Genomic DNA, 17,196 nt, shown 5'->3' with positions numbered 1-17,196 from the left:
CTGCCATTCACATTAGAGGAGAACATGCCTGAAAGCGAAACGACAGTTACTTTGGGTTTCGAAATAAGCCGGACAGCCAAACACCTGTCTCAGTCGACCTCGATAAAGCCACTTCCTCTTTACCCACATCCTCAACCAGCACATTTTACTGGTGTCAAAGCAGCAGCTGCGCGCCATCAAAGCGACTATTTACATAATTCCTCAAATACGGCAGAGAGATAACGAGGAGAAAAGAGTTGGGATAATTTGGAGTGGCACTGATGCCGTTGTCTAAGCACAGCACGGTTCTTTAATGAGGTCAATGAGAAGAGAGAATGTAGAAGACGCTGAGGATGAGGAGGATGATGTGGGCCGGGCTGAAGGGCTGGAGGCGTTGCTCATGCCCTCCTCCTTCTCCTTCAGTAGGGCCAGCAGACTGTGAACTTGAACACACGGGTACAGCATTGACGACAGTCTAGTCACACATACTGCTGTTCTATGAGATTTATAGTTTCAGTTTAGTTTCAGGGGATCATCACTCACGATGTCCAGGCGCAAACTCGGCAGTAGACCGCAACACCTGAGTGCAATGCAAGGTATGTTGTATTTAAAAAGAAAGAAAGAAAAAGCAAACTTTATGCACGTTTCAACAACAAAATGAAAATTCATAAACGCTGAATATGGAAGAATCTTTTTTTGAAAGTGTGAGTAATCAATAACCAATTGCGCTTAATTAGTGTAATAAATTCACGTGCTCCAGCGCGAGCGCAGAACTTGACATTGAAGTTAGAATTTTAACCTATACTCATGTTTTTATTTGTTCATGTTGCTAACGAGTTTCTGTGGTCTGACAGTAGTCCGTTAGTCTAACACATATATGTTCAAAAACAGAACTGTACGTTTCCTTAGACAGTCTAACCGAGTTGGAGCAACAACATTGCACTTCCTTATTGCATCTTCTCGATATTTTGTGTGTGTGTGATTCGTCACTTTTTTTTAAGTTTAGCGGCAGGTTATTAGGTTATCCACAAGGTTTTCATATTTTTACGCGAACTTTTCCCCTCGCGTGGCCCGAAACGGTCTAGTTCTACCTGCTGACGACGTTGCGTCTCAATATTTTAAATGTATTTTATTGATTGCTTGATTGATTAATGTGGTCAACATTACGTGAAACGTCCGTGTGTACCACCACTGTGAGGACATTTAAACTGAAATGTTGTTTTGATCGTTTGAATTTGACGGTATAATTTTGTTCCGAATTATCTTAACTGGGGTCAGCCGTGCGTGCCTCACCTGACCACAAGTGTGTGTGAGTGAGAGAGAGAGAGCGCAGCCGCGCCTTTTGCGTGTCTGCGCAAACAGCCCGAGCTGTTGAAACAGGAAAGGTGACATTTCTGAGTAACCACCGGTGAAATCCTCCCCTCCCCGGGACTGTCTGTACCTGCAGCGGCATGGACAACCTAGCTCGGGCAGGTGGATCCAGTCCAGGCTCTGTGAGTGTGTGTGAACAGGCCAAAGGGCAAGTTCCTCTCTTTGATGCACTCCGGGTGGAAAATATGTGACTTTCAATTCAGGCACAGAATTTTTATTTTATTTATTTTTGAAAGTTTTATTTATTTGCCCACTTACAGTAGACTTTTTTTTTAATTTTTTTTTTTTTACTGGACACACAGCGAGCCAAATTATTTGTGCAACAGAATCGTGTTTGGCTCAGCTTTGACCTGTCTAGATTTGCATTGCTCAAATGCACAGCGGTTATGGCTTGTGTGAAAGACACCTTTTGTAGATCAGCAGACATGCGAGCACGGTAGGACAAATACAGTGCAAAGTGCCTGATGTATTGCTGCGTTCTAATGGGCGAAGTGCATCGGAGCTGCATCGCCCTGCTTCCTGTGCAAAGCAGGCCTCCGTGGCAGAGACACAGGAAGTGGTCAGTGTCTGCTGACCAGACAGAGCCTTGCTGATGGTGACAGTTTACAGACGAATGCAGAGAACTGAAAGTAGCACATTAGAAGAGAAACGGGGCTGTTTCAAAGCCACTTAGTTGGGTCATTTCAAGACTGACGAAGATGTGTTTTTGTACAGGATGTTGTTCACTTGATTGTCAAAGCTTTATATGTTGATTTTCCTTTTTATTATGTTCCTTCCACAGATTCTGTGAATGCTCCGGATTCTACAGTTGTTCCCACCTCCTCACCATCACCTGAGCAAATGCCTCAGCCTGAGGTTGGTGGTCGTGACCTGTTGACCTGTGGCCAGTGTGGTCACGCGTTCCCGCTGGCCCACATACTCACCTTCATCCAGCACAAACAGGGCGGATGTGGCAGTGCCAGGGCCTGGCCTGAGGGCCACACCCCTCCCTCTCCAGCCAATAGAACGCTCCAATGCGGCCAGGAAACGCAGGTGGAGGTGGGTTATGTGGAGCTCCGACGGATGACGGACAGGAGATGGAAGGAAGAGCCAGGTGTGAGGGTGGAGGCTAACAGATCTGGTGAGTTCTAGGTGCTAATTAGTGTCATTTTTTTGTGTATGTGTGCGTGTAAAACTGCCCCTTCATTTAACGCCCCTGTCCCCAGTCCGGCTCATTAGGCCGCCGTTGCTGTGGCACTAAAGCCTTGGTGAGTTAGAGAAGCCGGGCCTAATTGTGTGGAAGGGATAGGCAGTTCTGCTACACATGCGGACAAACGTACACTTATACACGCACCCTGGGGGATGAGGAAAATGCAACTGAGCACACCTGAGCATCTCCTTAGCTCTGTCTCTCAGGTGAAGTGGCCAGGTAAACAGCACTGTCAGGCCACCCAACTGCACAACTCCCAGAGCGCTCTCTCTCTCGCACACACACATGCACAAACACACACTCCTCAAGCCTCTCATTATTCCAACACATCGTCAGTCATAGCAGGTGCTGACATGGTGTGTTATTCCCAGAGTCCTCTGTGAATTGCATCTCTCCCATCATCTCTCCAACACTCTTCAATGTAAAGTCCTGAGGCTGTATTACAGCAAGGTCCCATCCTGAGTGGAGATCTGACAAGTGAATGAGATTCTAACTGAATTTGCTATGGTTACTAATAGGCTTTGGGTCAATGCGTGTGAAAGGCATCGATCCTAAGCGTAATTAGTACATTTTTAGAAATGAATAAGGCTTATTGTTGCAAAATAGTTTTTGTCTTTTCATACATATTTCTCAACACAACTTTGGTACAGTGTGAGCTGTGGAGTAACTTAGACCCTGTTTCCACCTGGTATTAAGATGTGTTTTTGGTGATCCGATCACATGTGGTCAACGCTAAGTACAGGTCTAAATGGGGTCTAAAACGTTTTGTGATCGGATCAAAAAACCACATATGTATGTGGTCAAAAATGCATGTAACAGCATCACAGTTGATGTGTAAATGCTAATCTGTCCTGTATGCGTCCCGGCAGCAGCAAAGCACCACCCCTCGCCTGTCAATCAACTGCTGCGCTAAAACAAGAGTATAAACTTTGCCGGTTATGAGCGGTTTGAAAGGAAATAAATGTCCGATCAGAAAAATTCAAAAAGCAGATATATACACAAGCATGAGAACTTCACGGATCTTCTTCAGTGTGTCTAATATCAGCATGCAGGAACCCTTATGAGAAGCACGAACATCTGCAGCTCACGTTAATACAGGTAATCCACTAAAATAACGGACAGTTCTGCTTGAAATGTTGTGTTTGTGCTTGGATTCAATTTCAGCCACATCTGGGAGAAATGGCATGCCATTTTTGTCTGCATTTTCTTTGTCTTTTCTGACTTTGCAGTTTACTACCATGCAAGAACACACTGACATAGTGATTGAAGTATGTCATCATGAAACGGAGTCCCTCCCCTCCAAATCCGATCACAAATGGACACAGGAGACTCATTTAAGTGGCCAGGTGTTAACAGTGATGTTTCTCACCAGACCATGTGTGATCGGATCACCCGAGACGCATCTTAATACCAGGTGTAAACAGGATCTTAAAGGGGGTCGCACATTGGGCACGTCTGGTGGATGACATGGCACGTTTTAAAATGAGAACTCTGGAGACTGCTCAAAATTCTGCAACGCCACAGAATGCAACTCGCATAGTTTTCCAATAAATTCGACCCAAATCATTATCAAAGGACATAAATGATTTACCTTAGCAATCTTTGAATGATATGTGTATATGTATCTTTCATATAGCCTACTACACAATATATTTTCAGTTATAAGTATGTCTTTTTGTGGTTTGACAGCTTGAATGAAACCTATTTAAAGCTACATAAAGAGAAATTGCATAATGAACATTGCCATTTCTAATCATTCAGTTTGCTTAGTTACACCAGTTTCATACACTAACCTGCAAACTCCTCAACGTCACTTTAATTCTGGAAGAAGTACAAAACCCTTTGTAACTTTTGAGTGTATGTGACTAGATTCACAACTTTGGACTGCCACCTGCACTGCATCAACGTGTCCTTCAGTATTAAGAATAGTAAATGTTATATCACCCCCTTGTGGTCTCCCAAATATATTACGCTAGACTACATTAAATAGAAGGCCAACTGACAATGAATTAGGCTTCTAATTTAAATGTAAAAATGTGCCGATCAATTATTGATGTATCAGTGTTTTATGGCATTCCTAGTTACTGAAGATAAGACTGAATTCAAGAGTTAGAAAAGCCAGGAGCACAACGAACGTTAAAGAACACAGGTGTCTCTAATGCGTTTTTAAAGGTTGAAGTTCTTTTTAACTTTAAAATATGGCACCCCTGTGCTAGATGCTGAAAAAACATTGAGACTAGGCATAACATTCAAAGACGGCCGTCTAGCGCATGTTTATGCTAAAACCCGTTGTGTGTGCAAAAACACGGTCGTAATATGACCTCCGAACCTGTGATGATGTTTTCCCTTGTTGACCAAGAGTATCAACCTTCAGCCTGTTAAAGCACTGCAAAGAAGAATTTCATGAATTTTAAAAATATGTGCTCATTGAAACATTGTACACTTTTGACTGTTGAACAGGATGTTGGTGTGTGTGTGGGTGTGTGTGTGTGTGTGTGTGTGTGTGTGATTGTATTTCTCAAAGCTACTTCACTGTTTTTTTTTTGTTTTGTTTTTTTTTTTGTTTTTTTTTTTTAATAAAAGTAGTTGACCCTAAAGGGAATCATTGGCCTGTGCAGGTGTTGGTGTTTCTCAGTGTCTTTCTATTGAACCGTGACTTGAACTGCTTCCCTATACAGGCAGGTTCTCTCACACTGCTGTTACTGTGCATATGTGACCAAAACATTTATTAGTTTATTATTACAAACTTTTCTGGCAACCAGATGGTTATTGATCATTATCAATGAAACACACTTGCTTGCTTATACATACACGTTTGCAGTTCCTTCCTCCTCGTGCTCCGCTTCCTAACGTCCACTTTTTTTTTTTTTTTTTTAGTGTGTTAAGGTGTATGTTGTTGATAAAGGTGTTTGGATGAGAGAGTGCAAACTATACTAATGTGTGACTTCCTCACTGTCAGCAATCTTTGTTATTGAAGTAAAGATTCTGAGGCTTCAGAGACAGGAGAGAGATTGGGCCTGATAAGGAACTGCTCAAAGACTTCATTTGTCTCATCTTAATTTACCCTTCATATGAGAGAGACAGCCCAATACCAAAATTCAAAGATATGCCACTCCCATTGCAAATATATTTTAGAATCCCTAATTATTATGCTTTTTATTTATTTTTATTTGTAGGTCTACTGTATAGTGTAGGTAGCCGCATTAAAAATTGTCAAGCTCATTTATCATAGAAAAAATGAAAACCAGATAATGCCAATGTCATAAGTACCAAATGTATTGTAATATTTTGGAGGCTTGGATATGAAATGCACTGAAAAAAAATTGTGTGTTGAATTTACTTAAAATATATACATAGCGTTTTGCATCACACTTTAAGTAAATTGAACTTCTGGTCATTTTATGTCAGCACAACTAAAAAACCTTCATGAGATCTACATAAAAGTATCGGTTTATTCAACTACTTAAATTGTATTTGCGTGACATACATTTTTAGCAACTGATAGCAAGTTGTTTAACATTTATATAAAAGTTTCTACTTAATTTACTTGGCTCTAAAGAAAATAATAACGGAGGTTAGGCATTAAACATGATTCCACAAAGAAGTGCACATGAAGCTGCACTTCAACTATGCATATTTACATGTGCAAGGAAATATTACATGGATTGAACAGGATCCAAGTTGACAACTTATGGAAAACTAATCACCCAAATGATGACTTTACACGAAACTGCTATTTACAGTAAAACATCAGTAATACAAAAAATACCTAAAATCTCTTATTCTTAATAACAACTAATTAAATGCCCACACAAGTTCCTTTTGACCAAAAAAAAACATGCTTAAATTATTCAAGTGCAAGGGTGGCTATTCCCCTCAACCTCAGTTCTGTACTTGAGTTAGTATTACTTAAAATCTTAATTTTCTGGATTTGTAAGCTAAAGAAGTTCAAGGAACTACTATTTACTCTATGTAACTCTTTAAGTTCACCTTAAAATTGATGTACACGTTAATGAAAATTACATAAAGCTAAAAATGTTAAAAAATATGTACATTTTCTGAGTATAGAATTATGTTATGGTTGTCAGCCAACAAATCCTTTTTTTTTTTTTTTTTTTTTTTTTTTAAGTGTGAATACAGTACTGTGCGGCTTTTGTGTTACCTGTAGTTAGGCTACCTTCATTTCTGTTGCCACACTTTTTCACCTGTAAATTCACTCTGTTGAATGCGTTAGTGCTGTACTGGTTGTAAAGGCGCTATATATTTTTCACAAAAAACATTTGTCTTCAAACAGTAATTTTATATATTCTGCTTTTAGTGCGAGTAGGAAATATCAATTTTAGATTTCAACATTCCCTTTGCAAATGGAAGAACATGGAGCCCTACAACAGATGGTATTGCCCCCACAGTATCTCGACATCACTGAGTCAGTCTGGGATTACACAAAGAGACGGAAGCAATTGAGACAGCCTAAATTGATAGAAGAACTGTGGCAAGTCTCTAAGAAGCTTGGAACATCCTATTGCCAACAACCAAGAAAAACTGTGTCCAGGTGTACCTAGGAGAATTGGTGTTGTTTTGAAGGCAATGGTGGCCACACCAAATATTGATTTAGCTTTATGTTTACTGGACTTTGTATGATATTAATTGATAAATGAAAACTATTTATGGCATTATTTTCTCCCTATGCAAGATTTTACTCATGTGCCTAAAACGTTTGCACAGTACTGTAAGTTCTTGACCCCTTTATCTGAGGTGTCAGTTTGATATGGTAGAAACTGAATGTTTTCACAGATTGTGATGACATGTTTCTGCCTTATTTAGCAGCAAGAAGTTTGCAAAAAATTAATTAAAATTGTTTTTTTACTGTAAATTTATACAATTATTTTACCTTGGCATTACTTAAAATAAATAGTTAACACTTCTGCAATGGAGTTTCAAACAGTGAGTGGCTGACAGGTAATGATAGTATGGCAGTAAATTTGGCATCTTTCTCTCATCTGACTGCCGTAATCCACCACTCTTCATTTTTTTTTCCTCTCTTGGAAAGTCATGGGAACTTTTTTTTTTTTTTTTTTCCTTTTTTCTTTTATTGTTGGAACAACTGGGAACATGAACATAATATTTGCTGTGATCTCATACATACAAATTTGCCCCACTGTGGTTTACTTCTGCATTCCAAACCTGTAAATGTGAAAAGGATCCGTTTGTTAAAAGTAGATAATTTCTCTCCAACATACATTGTATTTTTATTGGTTTTTAAATATTATATAAATATAACAATTACAAAAAATAGTCTAATTTGCACATGTCAAACCACATAAAAAAAGATTCGGGTAGATCTGGCAATTTTTGGACGGGTGTATAAAGGGATGAATGTTAGTGAAAAATGGGTGGATGACGGACAGGGCGTTTTATACGTTTGTCTTTTTTTTTTTTTTTTTTTTTGTACTTTCATTTTGATTCATTCTATGAATTCGGTTATCCCACAGCCGTGTATGTGTGCGCGCAGAGAGGTTGCAGTGGATTGTTGAATTGGTTTAGACAGTGTATCAAGAGCTAGTGTTATTCTTATTTCCTCCAGCTTTTCTTTGCTCTTCATTTCAACTGTTCCTTTATTCTTTTTTTTCACACTTTCTCTCTTGCTCTGTTCTCTAGAGAGAGAAGATTCTGCCTGCTGCTCGTTAGCGCTGGCAGCCAATCTGCATTTTTAATTAGCGGTTATTGCTTCTGCTTAATATGCAATTGCTACCCTGGGCCAAATGGGAATCCTTACAAAAAGAGTGAGGTATAGGAAGAAAGGGAGAGGGAAGAGAGAGACAGGCTGGGTATTGTGTTTCACTCCAAGACCCCGAGACAAAAGCCCCCTCCACCCCTCCTTCAACTCTCCACCCAAGGGAGAGATTTGGAGGCAGAAGGGGTGTTGTTTAGATGGGGCAAAGGTGCAGTCACAGGGGTGATGATTTTTCTGTTGTTTTTCATGACCTGTTTGGCTATTTCTTTTTTGTTTTCAAATTAAACACATTTCTTCCAACTTTCTCCTTTTCATCCCCATTTAACCACCAGGCAGATCTGCCTCTTCCCTTGTAGTTTTGTTCTTCTCTGGGCACATGGTAAGAGAGAAGAGAATAGGAGAAGCTCTTTAATCTTCTCTCTTCGCCCCCTCCCAATAAAATGCAGAAGGATTTTGACTTGAGGAGACGTAAAAGAGGCTTATACCGTTCTGCTTTGAACCCTTTGAAAGAGAATGGAAAAGAAAATGAAATTAATTTTCATCTCTCGGTTTCAGGTCTCATTTGCATAAAACCTTCGTTTGCCCCGTTCCGCTAATTAGCAATTTGCAGCTTAATTGGTGAGCGCTCTCCCAAATAGAGACAAAGCTAACCACGTTTAAAAATACCTGCTAAAGGAACCCATCCATGCTCATTTGCTTCCGTCTCAATCCATCTCTCTGCAGTCGTCTGACTCTCCTGTGAGCACACACCTTTAATCATACAAGACTCTCTTCTCAGTTCTGACCCAACTGGTGTGCAAGAGATGGCTATTACCAGCTCATTACTAAAACACCTGCAGAGTTTTCATTGTTAAATTTTGTGATATGCAGTTTTTCTAAGATTTGTCTGAAAAATTAGACAAATGAGGAAAACGTTGGGTTCTCCTGAGGTAATGCTGTAGGTCATGTGTCATGAGTTTTGGTGACATGGGCTATGTTCAGAATAGCTTGCTGTTATACTATTTCAACAGTATTTGGGTGAATCCTGCAAAAACATGTTTAGGTCGCAATTCACCCGAGGAGAGAAAAAAAAAAAGAAATGAAGGGGCTGGGAGAGGAGCAATGAATGGTCAGGGCATCCGGGGCAAAGAGGGCATAACTCACAAAATGTATTTAAAAATATAAAAAGGCAGCATTTTTTGAGAAGGCAACTGAACTCGAGGGAAAAGCTCCTATCTTTTCAATGTTCCATTTTCATGATTTCTACAAGCTATAACATTTAAAAAAAAATATAAGCAATATTTGAGAAAAAAATACATGGAAATGTATTGTGTTGGAAAATAACAATTTAATATTTAGAGGTACTTTTATATGTTTGCCTTTTTTTAAGATTAAGAGTATGAAGCCTATTTTAGGATTTCTTGCATTGAATCATGCAATTTTCATGACAATTAAGCACATTGTTAAATTCTGGTTTTAACAAATAAACTCATTCATAATAAATAAAGTAATAAAGTAATAAAAATACTGTTTTAAAGTAATAAGAAACTAATGAGAATCAGGATTAAGAATAATAGGAATTGGGGGGGGCCTGGGTAGCTCAGTGGTAAAAGACGCTGGCTACCACCCCTGGAGTTCGCTAGTTCGAATCCCAGGTCGTGCTGAGTGACTCCAGCCAGATCTCCTAAGCAACCAAATTGGCCCGGTTGCTAGGGAGGGTAGAGACGCATGGGGTAACCTCCTCGTGGTTGCTATAATGTGGTTAGTTTTCGGAGGGGCGCGTGGTGAGTTGAGCGCGGATGCCGCGGTGGATGGCGTGAAGCCTCCACACGCACTATGTCTCCGTGGCAACGCGCTCAACAAGCCACATGATAAGATGCACGGGTTGATGGTCTCAGACGTGGAGGCAACTGGGATTCATCCTCCGCCACCCAGATTGAGGCGAATCACTACGCACATTGACTTAAAAGCACATTGGGAATTGGGTATTCCAAATTGGGTGAAAAAAAAGAATAATAGGAATTACGAAAATAAACTACAAGTAAAACATTCAGCAGCATCACGGTAATGAGAATTTGGGAGGAAATCGCTTAGTCATGACAATGTCACAATGTTGTAAAGAATAGTCCTTTTATTCTTTAAGCTTAATATTTTTTTATTTCTGTTTTGATTTGAGTAAAATTACAATTTTTCAAATGCATGGAATATCCAGATGACCTACTTCATCTGTGAAAATGTGCATTATACAGCAAAATCACTTTCTGTAATTATTTTATTGGTCTGCTAACATTTTAAGACATTTTACTCACAATTTAACTAGAAATGCAAACTAAGTGTGTAATTTCTGAGATGATCTCCCTGGTGTTATGTGAGGTCCTGTGACAATTGTATTGCACATTTATAGTTTCATACAGCATACGGTGTCACATAATATTTGTTTGCAAAGGCATAATACAGTATAGATGGCACAATATGCCGTATGTATGCTAGTATTTTATTCTTTCACATATATTTTACTGCAAATGTTGTGACTGACCATTATTGCCCCTGTTTGACCTGTGAAAACTGACTTAAATATTAAGATGTCTCATGTTCTCTAGTTTTTGAAGTCTGTGATTCTGTTGTGTCTGTAGTTAATTCTTTATGTACATGCATATACTTATTCTGTGTATATCGCTGTGTGTATATGGTGTGTTGTGTAACCATTGAGCTGCAGCCTGTCTAGGCTAGGACACTTGAAAAAGAGATTTTAAATCAATTTTTTTTTTCTGGTTAAAGGTTAAATAATAATAATAAATAAATAAACAAATAACAATTTGTGGTCTTATCTGTTCTGCACTGTTTTCTGTAAATGATCGAGCTCCCTCGTCTGCAGCCTTTTCTTTCTGCCGCCTGTTTCATTTGAATTTCTTCATGGTGATAGACATTTACAGTCTATATATATATATATATATATATATATATATATATATATATATATATATAATTAATATATATTAATTTTTATTTGTATAGTGCTTTTTACAATGCATCGTTTCCTATCAGCTTTACAGAAAATCATACCTTTGTATTTAAGCCCCCAGTAAGCATGTCAAAGGCGACTGTGGCAAGGACAAAATTCTATAACAAGTTTAGTTAGTGGAGAGAATAACCTTGAGAGGAACTAGACACGGCAGGGAGCCCATCCTCCACTGGCATTACAGTAAATGTACATATAGCCTACTGTATAGCAATATAATGCTGGTGATACTGTGTTTATTGAATGGATTAAATTCAAATTAAGGCCAGTTTAAAAGGATAATTATTGTAATGATAATCAAGGTATTTAGGATGTCCATTTTAAGAGACTGGAAGACATGCAGGCAGTGGTCAGTGAAGTGTCCATTGATGTCTGGCGTAGTTGGCAGTAGTTTACTGCCTGTGAAGTCCATCCTAAAAGACCAATGTCTTGCTGTCTGGTTGGCACAGGCTGCAGTTGGCAGTCGTCACTCAATACATATGCAATGGGATTGATATACGAATCTGGACCCGAAGCCAGAGCTGATAGTTTCTTGCTTCCCTGATTGAGATAGTGAAGCAAATTAAATAATGTTCACGTTGAAGCCGTAGGTGATATTTATTTTATTATAAAAGCAGAGTTAGAAATCCTGAGAATTTGTTGTGATTCTGGCAGACCTGACTAATGCAGCATAACTTCCAGGTGAGGAAATTTTAGGTTTATGCCTGGCTAAAGAGATGAGTCATTAGTCTTGAACTGCAATAGTGTTTCTGAGTCCAAAACAAGGCCAAGAAAGCTATTCTAGAGTTTAGGCCAAATGGGAAAAAGGCTTTACCTCTTTTTGTGGATTTTAATATTCTAGGTACTGTCAATATGCAATCAATATTAGTGTTTCCAATATCCTGTGTGTTTTTTGTTTTGTTTTTTAAGCATCTGGGCCTTGTTTTGTTCAACATAGGTTAAAGCTTTCACAATCACTAGAAATGTCACTAGAACCTAGCCAAAGGGCTGGCCAGCGATGTACATTCGTTTACCTATGCCATTTGCATTTATGTCTTGTTATGGACTATTTGCTAGTCATACCTGTTTGGAAGCCCCTCCAGAATGTACTGCCATTCTAAAAATGTCATTTGTTTGTGTTTTGAGGTACATGAACAAACCACAGTATGATAAACTGGTTTTCTCGCTCTTTGTTTCTCTCCAATACAGAGGAGCCATCTATTTTCACGTGCCAGCTGTGTCAGTGTGTATTCTCTAATGCATGGGCTCTCCTCCAGCATGCTCAGAACACACATTGTCTCAACATCTACCAAGTGGAGGACAACAGTTACGCACAGATGTCAAAACCAGCAGCCATGATGGATCCACGTCACCTGGGTGCTGCACTGGCCTCTGCATTCCAACCGTCCTCTCAGCGGTCAGCCCGCCCTCACAAGCCTCACAACTTTTCCATGTGTTTGCAGCACCTGGCAGAGGTCAGCTGCGGTAATGGAGGAGTGGTACCCTCTCCATCTCCCTCTCCACCGGCTGCTTCACCTTTTCCACACTCCACTCCACCACGCCACTCAGTCTTCTCCTGTGAGGTGTGCAGCCATTGCTTCCAGTCTCTGCGCAGCCTGTCTGCCCACCGTCGGACTCACGCTTGTGATAGGCCCTACCATTGTGGCGTTTGCCAGCTCACTTTTGCCCAGAGCGGGGAACTAGCACGTCACATGAGGAGCCACCACCGCTCTGCTGGACAGGAAATGTCTGATCCCACTCCTGCCAGTACAGATGAGGACAGAAAGCTTTCTGGACAGGGAGATAATAATATTTCCAGTGGTGCAGGGGATCAAGTAGCTGGCATGGATGCAGAAAAGCACCCAGGAGGTAGCAGCCTGATCTTGATGTCCTCACAGTCCAGGGTTCCAGATCGTAATCTGCTACGGTACTGCCAGCCTCAGAGAGATGCAGATGAAGAAGGTCACGTTGAACCTCAGCAGCCATCTCCCTATGGCAGCCCCTCGGAGGGCTCTCTGGAGAGCGGCGATACAGGTGGAAGTGGGGAAAGTGGGATCGCCAGCGGCAACTGCACACCAAAGCGTCCAGAGCGAGAAGATCGTCCTCAAGGCGAGTGGGAAAATGAAAGAGAGGTGGAGGCTGTGGGAATGATCCAGGACTGGCAACGGGAGAATGAAAGGAGGCATGTCACCAGTGGAGGGGTTAAAAAGAAGAAAGAAGAGGCCTGTGAATTTTGTGGAAAGTGTTTCCGTAACAGCAGCAACCTGACAGTGCACCGACGCAGCCACACAGGCGAGAGGCCATACCGCTGTGGCCTTTGCAGCTATGCTTGCGCGCAGAGCAGTAAGCTAACACGGCACATGAAGACGCATGGTGCACGTGGGACACGTGCTGCCTTTCGGTGCCAGTTGTGTTCCGTCCCCTTTACTGTTTATGCGACACTGGAGAAACACCTGAAGAAGGTCCATGGACTCACCCACGCTAGTGCTGGGGCCTACAGCCAAATCGCTGATTACACAGTCAGAATGGAGGATGACTCCATCAGTGATCAATCTGCGATTCCAATCACAATCCTCACAGAATCCAATGTGGACATATCAGAGAAGCTGCAAGAGAAGGACTCTGAGAGTAGGGTCAGTGGTGATCTCGATGAGCTACCTACCTCTGAAGAAACAGGCGGTACTGCAATGCTGGGTCAAACCACAGTATAAAAATAGCAACACTTCTGCACGACACTCTGATCATGACCAAAACCACCAAGCGTGAAGATGTTCAGCCCACGGCTCAGTATGTGCATTCTGAGAACAGCATTGAAGACCTCACCTGCCTTTACCGTGGTACTTAGCAGCCAAGCTCTAGGGCACATAGCTAATACTGACCAAGACATGTTAGATTCATATCAGTACATGTAAGTGCCTATAAATATGACTTTGTTATATCCTGATATGAAATATTTGAGGATTTCTGAACTAGAGAACATGAGTGAAGCCCAGTCACTGTTGTCAAGACTCCAATCAGCACTTCCTCCTACAGTAGGAACCCAGAACTTTATTGCAGCTAGTAGAACAGGTCAAGAGTAGCCAATATGGAGATGTTGCTAGGTAATTTGAGCATTTTGCTGGGTTCTAAAAGACAATCTTGTAGGAATATTACCAAGACTGAGTGGCAATTACCTGCAGGTGATCTGTTTATATGATTTTCTATTGAATTCTAAAATACAATTACTGAAGTGGACACTTTGTGTTTACTGTTGTGGCACTCTACCGCAGAGCCTTAAAGGTTCACATTTTATTAATATTGGTGTATGACAAATTCATACTGGCAAATGGGGTGGGTGGCATGTGGTAGGTCTGTATCAGGTGTACAGTACGTCTTGCACAAATGACAATAGTCACTGAAATACAGATGTGTGCTGTTGTTTCAATATAGAGAAACTTGTTTTCCCAGCTCTCTCCGACAAGGTTTTGTTATTCATTTTGTGCGCTTTTCGTTACAGTTTATTATACAAGATTGAATGTGTCTGTGGCGATATATGTTCACTGTCATAAAATAGCATTTTGTTTGCCCATTAGTTCAGCAGGAAGTCTAGATTGTTATATATATAATTACACGCACGCACGTTTATACAGATATTTTGCTACATACATTCCACAGATTATCACATATTGGTACTATAGCCACTCTTTGCAAAAAAAAATTTTTTTTAAAGCATCTTTTTATGAAAGTTTTATTTTGTTGTATATTGTAAGCCTGTTTAGTCTGTTTACATACATTTGTCATACTGCCCAAGCACATACAAATTATATGAAAAGTTTTTTTTTTAGTTTTTTTTTTTTTTTTGCCTGTTTCTTAATGCCACTGTATGTTTCATGGTTGTGCAAATGAAAAGTTTCTTCTCATGAAAGACTGGGTGGGAAACTACAGCACTGACCTGTTGAGAAGTGGACCCACAAAGAGAGCATGCGTGCGTGTGAGCGAGAGAGAGAGAGAGAGAGACCAGATATACGATAAATATATACAGGGAAAATTGCTTTGTTACAGGTTTTTATGGTTATTGTTGTCTGTACTCTGGCAGGGAACTATTACAGTCTCTTTTTGTGTATAAAATAAAATAAAAATGGTAGATTAAGTAATCAAATGTCAAAAACAATAGAAATTTTGTATTGACAAATGTGAAAAATAGTTGGACATGCAGTAGTGTCCATCTCTTCAGGTAGAAGTGAATTGTGAACACAAAGCTCTTTTTTCCTATGTGACTCATATAATGTATATTGTTATAATTTCTGTTAATTAAAACAATGTCTTATGTGATTCTCTGTGTAGCCCACAACTTTGCTGTCTTGTAAACTTATATAATTTGCTATTTCTATGCCTATTTGGATTATAATTAAAAGACTGAGGCAAAGTCCAAAGGTGTGCGTGTGTGAGAGAGTTTGTGAGAACTAGTAAGACCACAAGAATGGTTAAGTAGAACCTGCCGCTACATGTCTCAGGAGCTCTCATGAATTCACCAGTATTTACACAGAAGAACCACTCTCCTCTCTGGGTTATTGTTGTAAAATCCTGTTCTGCCATCGGAGTCATAATCCGTTAGTTGTACATTTGTTGTACAGTCATATCTGACTAACCCACTAGGTTATTCAGATTGGTGTGTCCAATCAAGGAACAAGTTTAGCTTGAAAGCATAAGATTGTCTATTATTTTATGTGTCAAAGAAGTGTGAAGGATTATGTATCTGTTGGATATAGCAGAGTTTTCCAAACCTGGTCCCTAATACTACACATTTTGGGTGTCTTCCTAATTTAACAAATGATCTACAGTAACTATTTAGTTTTTTAGTAGAGGCTTCTGAATTGGGGGTGTCAAAGGCACAGCGAAATTCTGCAGACAAAATGCAGTAATCTCTATGGGAATCTGCATGATCAGGAAGTTTGCATGATAGACTTCTGGTGATTAAGAAATTTCCCAATGTGAACTTTGCGTGGGGTTCAAGTTTTGTGAACTTTGATAAGCAAATTCACAGTGTTGACCAAAAGGAAGTTGCTTGGTTTGTCAGTGACCTCTGTGGGGAATATTGGGAATTTTCACAATGGATGAAGAGTCATCTTAACAGCTTTTTCCTTTGTAATGGGACAAAACCTCCACACCAGTATCTCTGGCCCCTTTAATGAGTGGGATGCTCTATGATCCCTATAGCTCATTAACAACCAACCTTTTTAATGAGCTTTCAGCCAGGGCTGGGGTAGGTAGGGACCATATGTAGCTCTCACCCCATCTCCAATTATCGCTGTTTCAGAGAATGGGAGAAAGATAGTGAGTGGTGGAGAGGGGAGGGGGCTACAATGTCATTTATAATTCTGTAGTTCAGCAAAATTTTTCCTGATTCTCCTCGGAGGATGGTGAATTACAGGTGATCACTTTGGGACCTGTATCACTCCTCCTCTGTAAAAACCTTGTACACCCACCCCAACCATGCATAAACACACAGCACCATTTGGTGGCTGCACGGGCCCAATTACATAATGTAACACAAGCTTCTGTGAGTTCAGATGGCCTCTAGCAGATGAAAAAATTCCCTTTGTCACTTTTGGGCCGCCTCTCTACACCTTGACTCATCCACGTCGCCCTGCTGAGCCAAGACTGGCTGGTGTTTATCTCCAATGACCAGTCATATTTAGCATTCTCTGTACACTGGGCGTGGTAACAGGTAACTGACCGCACAAACCTGCAGGTGTAAGTGGACTTTGAGATAAGTATTTTTGAGTTAGAGCACAGACTACAGGGCATTTCTAAAGACTTAAGTCCATGTTCTGTCCACTGGGTGAAGCGTCAAAGATAGAAGTAAATGTCCCACTTAAGAAGCACTACTTCCTGGGTGAAAAAGGGCAGAATGCATGTGGTCTTTGGGTCATGCCTGCCAAATTGGCAAACTAACATAAAAACCTG

The 17,196-nt window shown here is 40.4% G+C and overlaps 1 protein-coding gene across 1 annotated transcript; it reads left to right on the top strand.

The window, feature by feature from the left end:
* Nucleotides 1-408: 408 nt before the first annotated feature.
* On the top strand, nt 409-15,662 carry LOC127416813 (B-cell lymphoma/leukemia 11A-like). Its single transcript, XM_051656364.1, has 3 exons — nt 409-575; nt 2,132-2,470; nt 12,460-15,662. The coding sequence occupies exons 1-3, from the start codon at nt 524-526 to the stop codon at nt 13,959-13,961; spliced, it is 1,893 nt and encodes a 630-aa protein (XP_051512324.1). The 5' UTR covers nt 409-523; the 3' UTR covers nt 13,962-15,662.
* Nucleotides 15,663-17,196: the final 1,534 nt, after the last annotated feature.

The sequence above is a fragment of the Myxocyprinus asiaticus genome, chromosome 26, assembly GCF_019703515.2.
Source record: "Myxocyprinus asiaticus isolate MX2 ecotype Aquarium Trade chromosome 26, UBuf_Myxa_2, whole genome shotgun sequence".
Classification (NCBI taxonomy): Eukaryota; Metazoa; Chordata; class Actinopteri; order Cypriniformes; family Catostomidae; genus Myxocyprinus; species Myxocyprinus asiaticus.
The sequence above is the reverse complement of the archived record's forward strand: the minus strand, read 5'-3'. Positions and strand labels throughout refer to the sequence as shown.